At 44.1% G+C, this 4,134-nt stretch overlaps 1 protein-coding gene across 1 annotated transcript in view; it reads right to left on the bottom strand.

Moving 5' to 3' along the window:
• Positions 1–1,563: 1,563 nt before the first annotated feature.
• LOC119413123 (centrosomal protein of 120 kDa) overlaps positions 1,564–4,134 on the bottom strand; it is a 35,432-nt gene continuing 32,861 nt past the window's right edge. The window contains exons 20-21 of the mRNA XM_037680139.1: positions 2,395–2,540; positions 1,564–1,756 (exon numbers count right to left, since the gene is read on the bottom strand). Coding sequence (XP_037536067.1) covers positions 1,564–1,756; positions 2,395–2,540 — 339 coding nt within the window. The remainder of the gene's footprint in view (positions 1,757–2,394; positions 2,541–4,134) is intronic.

The following is a 4,134-nucleotide window of genomic DNA, read 5'->3' on the forward strand; positions in this document are numbered from 1 at the left end:
CGAGGCGTTTCAGAGGTCCCATTGGACGAGGTCTAATCGGACGAGGCATTTCAGAGGTCCAATCGGACGAAGCATTTCAGTGGTCCAATTGGACGAGGTCTAATCGGACGAGGCGTTTCAGAGGTCCCGTCGGACGAGGCATTTCAGAGGTCCAATTGGACGAGGTCTAATCGGACGAGGTGTTTCAGAGGTCCCGTCAGACGAGGCATTTCAGAGGTCCAATTGGACGAGGTCTAATCGGACGAGGCGTTTCAGAGGTCCAATCGGACGAGGTCTAATCGGACGAGGCGTTTCAGAGGTCCCATCAGACGAGGCGTTTCAGAGGTCCAATTGGACGAGGTCTAATCGGACGAGGCGTTTCAGGGGTCCAATAGGCCCTTTTCACATGATGTCAGACAACTTCCATTCTGACTCAATGCGGGTAACGTTACGTCCTAAAAATGGAGTTTACGCAGTCACTACTACATTTGCCACAAGTGCGATTTGAAAATATATCACGACTTTCAGAGACTGGGATGGAGTTCACTGCACGGTCTGACCTTCAGGGTGAATCTGCTGTGAGGACTGTCGGCTGTTCTTTGGTGGAAACACGTCGTTAAAAAGAAACCATCGGGATCCGGCTAAAATAAATTTATTTAAGCTGATTTCATCTCAGCTGAAACAAACATCAGCCGAAGGTTTAACGCCTTGACTTTAAAGACCTCCATGAACTGATGAGAACAAACGGCTGAAGTTCGATTTATTAAACAGAAAAAAACAGAAATTTATAGAATTTAAATTAAAAACATTTAAAACCAGTTTTATTTTTTGGGGTGAGATAATTAAATGTTAACCAAACAAATATAAATATTTAAAATATTTTTCATGTTTAGTTAATTAAAAATAAATTTTAGGTTTTAGATTTTGTGATTTATTTAAGATTTATTTTAAATAAACACTTTATTGTTTTTACTTCTAAGCCCAAACTTAAAACGAGTAAATAAAAATAAATTGTGTAAAAATAATTTATTATAAACAAAGTTTGTGTCAAACAGGAACGTCGCTGCGATCGGCCGATGCCACTGAGCTGCGACTGACTGACGCGTTCAAAATAAATCAGATGGTTCTGGTCCACGTCCAGAACCGGGCCGGCTGTCGGTGTCTGATAAAACTCCTCCATGTTCTCCTGCAGCCTGATTTAAAAAACACCAACTAAAATAAATTAACCTGTTCTAATTAGTTTCAAGGTCCACGTGTTCTCGTTAAGGACAGATTTGGTTCTGGTCTCAGCAGAACCGGTTCAGGTTCAAAGGTCCAGTCTGCAGTTTGGCTCCATCTTCACTGTTGTTCATCTTTGAGGCGAAGCTCCTGCTGCGGAGGAAACGATCGTTTTATTGATCTTTGACGAGAACCGCAAGAGTTCCTGCAGAACGCGCCCGTCTGTCACGTCAGAACAAATGGACCTGAGGTTCTGCCACCTCAACGGGTCAGGGTTCATTTACTTTAAAATACATTCAGCAGCTGATGGAGGTCTCTGATTGGCTGACGGCGGCGGCGTGCCGCCAGCTCGTCTCTGATTGGCCGTCAGAGGTTTTTGTCCCTTAGGGCTTCCTGTATCTGCTTGTTGAGCTCGGCGATGATCCGGTCTTCGTGCGTGTACACTCCCGTCCTCAGCAGCGTGTCTCTCTCCTCCAGCAGGCGGCTCAGGTGTTCCTCGGCGCTCTCGTTCAGGTTGGAACTGGGGGCGGGGTCTAATCGCTCTTCCTGCTTCTTCAACCTGAAGGTAAAACATTTCATCACTGAGGAGTTTGTTTTAGTTTAAACACTGAAAATGTTCAGTTACATTTAGTTTCAGATTAGAAGCTGGAACTCCTCGTTTGTCCTCCAGATGTTTTGAAGCTTCGTTAGCACCGCTCTCAGGTGAGTAGACAACAATTAACCATTAATAAAATAAAACCTGGAACACTTCACAACCACAGCATGTAGTCTTAATAATCCTTGACTCTAGAATTAATCCAGGTCTAATCTGGGTCTGTTGTAAACTGTAGCTCATCACACCTGGACAGGTGTTGGAGAGTTCAACACCTGTCCAGGTGTGATGAGGCGCAGTTGCTCATCTTCTCGCGTGTTCAGATGAAACTAAATATTTTTTGTTCTGAGCTCAACGTTCATCGTTTTACAACTGAAACTCTCGAACGTCATTAAAGCACCGATGTGAACAGGAAACAGGAGTGTTCTGTTGAAAACCAGATTATTTAATCCCACTCCATCAGCTGGTCTTAAATTGAAACGTTAGTTATTCTTGTTTCACGACTCGGACGAACGAAGTAGATTCTGAAAATCAGTTTTGATTAAATGTTTGAACGTTAATCTGTCGGAGCAGGACGTTCTCCTTCCTTCAGCAGGTGGACTCACCTGTTCAGCTCGTTCCTGATGTCGTCCAGCTCCTGCCGGTCCTGCCGGACCGCCTCCTTCTCCTCTGTTGCTAGGTAACGCAGCCTCATGGCCTCCAGCTCCGCCTGCTGCTTCTTGAGGCGCGCCATGGCGTTCTCCTGCTCCCGCTGAGAGAACACATAGGAACATGAGACGTTAGCCCAGATGTTCAGAGAACGTCCAAATATTCCTCCAGATGTTCAGAGAACGTCCAAATATTCCTCAGAACCTCCAGATGTTTAGAGATGGTTCCCTGAAAGTCCAGAAGTTCAGAAAACATCCCAACTTTCTCGAAACCTAAAGATGTTCTCTGAACATCTGGAGAATGTCCAGATGTTCAGAGAACCTTGGGATGTTCTCAGAACCCCCTGACGTTCTGTGAACCTCTGGTCGAATTGTTCTGATCCGAGAGACTTGGTGAAGAATTCATCTGGAATCGTCTCAAAGAAAAACGTTGCAGAACTTTGAAATAATTCAGAATAAAACCCTCGTCAGGTTTCTGGGTCGTGGTTCTGTCAGCTGCTCAGACAGAACCACGACCCGGCTCAGTCCACTGCCTCATAAATCAGAGGAATATATAAAATAAATAAATATAAACTACAACAAACACTTAACTTTGTTTTATAAAAGTCAGTTATTAAACTTCAGACGGAACCGTTCATGCTCGTTAAATTAAAGCTAAATAAAAACTAAAAACATTTTAAACTGCCTGCAGGTCAAGTTGTAGGACCCGTTCCAGAACCAACTTTAGCTGCTTGGATAACAGAGAGGCTGCTGATCCACAGCCGACCCGGTCCAGATTGGGAAAGCAACACTTTCACACGTCGAGCAGCACCGGTGCTGTTGACTCGGGCCGGGCTCTGTGGACCCCGACCCGTCCGTTTTCAGGATAACGACAAGAACAACAAACAGAACCAACGGTTCCTCTGCTGCCAAGGACAACCTGAGCCCGGTTCTGGAACAATCAGAGGACGAGGTGGTTCCGAGGCCTCAGACTGAACCCTGAAACCCAGGATCCGAATCAGGGTTCTGACAGACCCAGCTCAGAACCGCTTTACAGATTTACCGTTAGCATCTCAGCTAACGGAGCTAACAGGAGCTCACTGGGTCAAAACAAGTTAAATAATCTAAAATTAACCGGAACAGGTTCGTCCACTGGTTCAGGTGATATTTTACTAACAGACTGTGAAAAAATATTTTATTACTAAATAAAGTTTTAACCACGATTCAGTGAAAAACTGAACTCTGCATTTTATTCTTATATTGAATTAAATAAACGTTGTAGTTTTGAGTTTTATGATAAAAACTTGGTTCACCCAAGTTTCCACCTGGATTATTGAGCATGCATCAGGATATTAGTTCACCTACTTTAATAAATTAAATAAATAAATCATCTTCGATCATCATTAAAGGCCTAGCGTGCACATGTCCCCTGCGTTCAGCTCAGAGTTTAGACTCAAACTGTTTGACGAAGGTTTTAAAGTCGTCACTAGAGCCGAGATAACTTTGGCTGATGTTCAACACAGACGTTCTTTGGCTGACGTTCAACAGACGTTCTTCGGCTGATGTTCAACACAGATGTTCTTCAGTAGATGTTCTTCGGCTGACGTTCAAGACAGTTGTTCAAGATAGACGTTCTTCGGCTGACGTTCAACACAGACGTTCTTCGGCTGATGTTCAACACAGACGTTCTTTGGCTGATGTTCAACAGACGTTCTTCGG

Source organism: Nematolebias whitei, chromosome 8 (assembly GCF_014905685.2).
Source record: "Nematolebias whitei isolate Nwh7 chromosome 8, NemWhi1, whole genome shotgun sequence".
Taxonomy (NCBI): domain Eukaryota; kingdom Metazoa; phylum Chordata; class Actinopteri; order Cyprinodontiformes; family Rivulidae; genus Nematolebias; species Nematolebias whitei.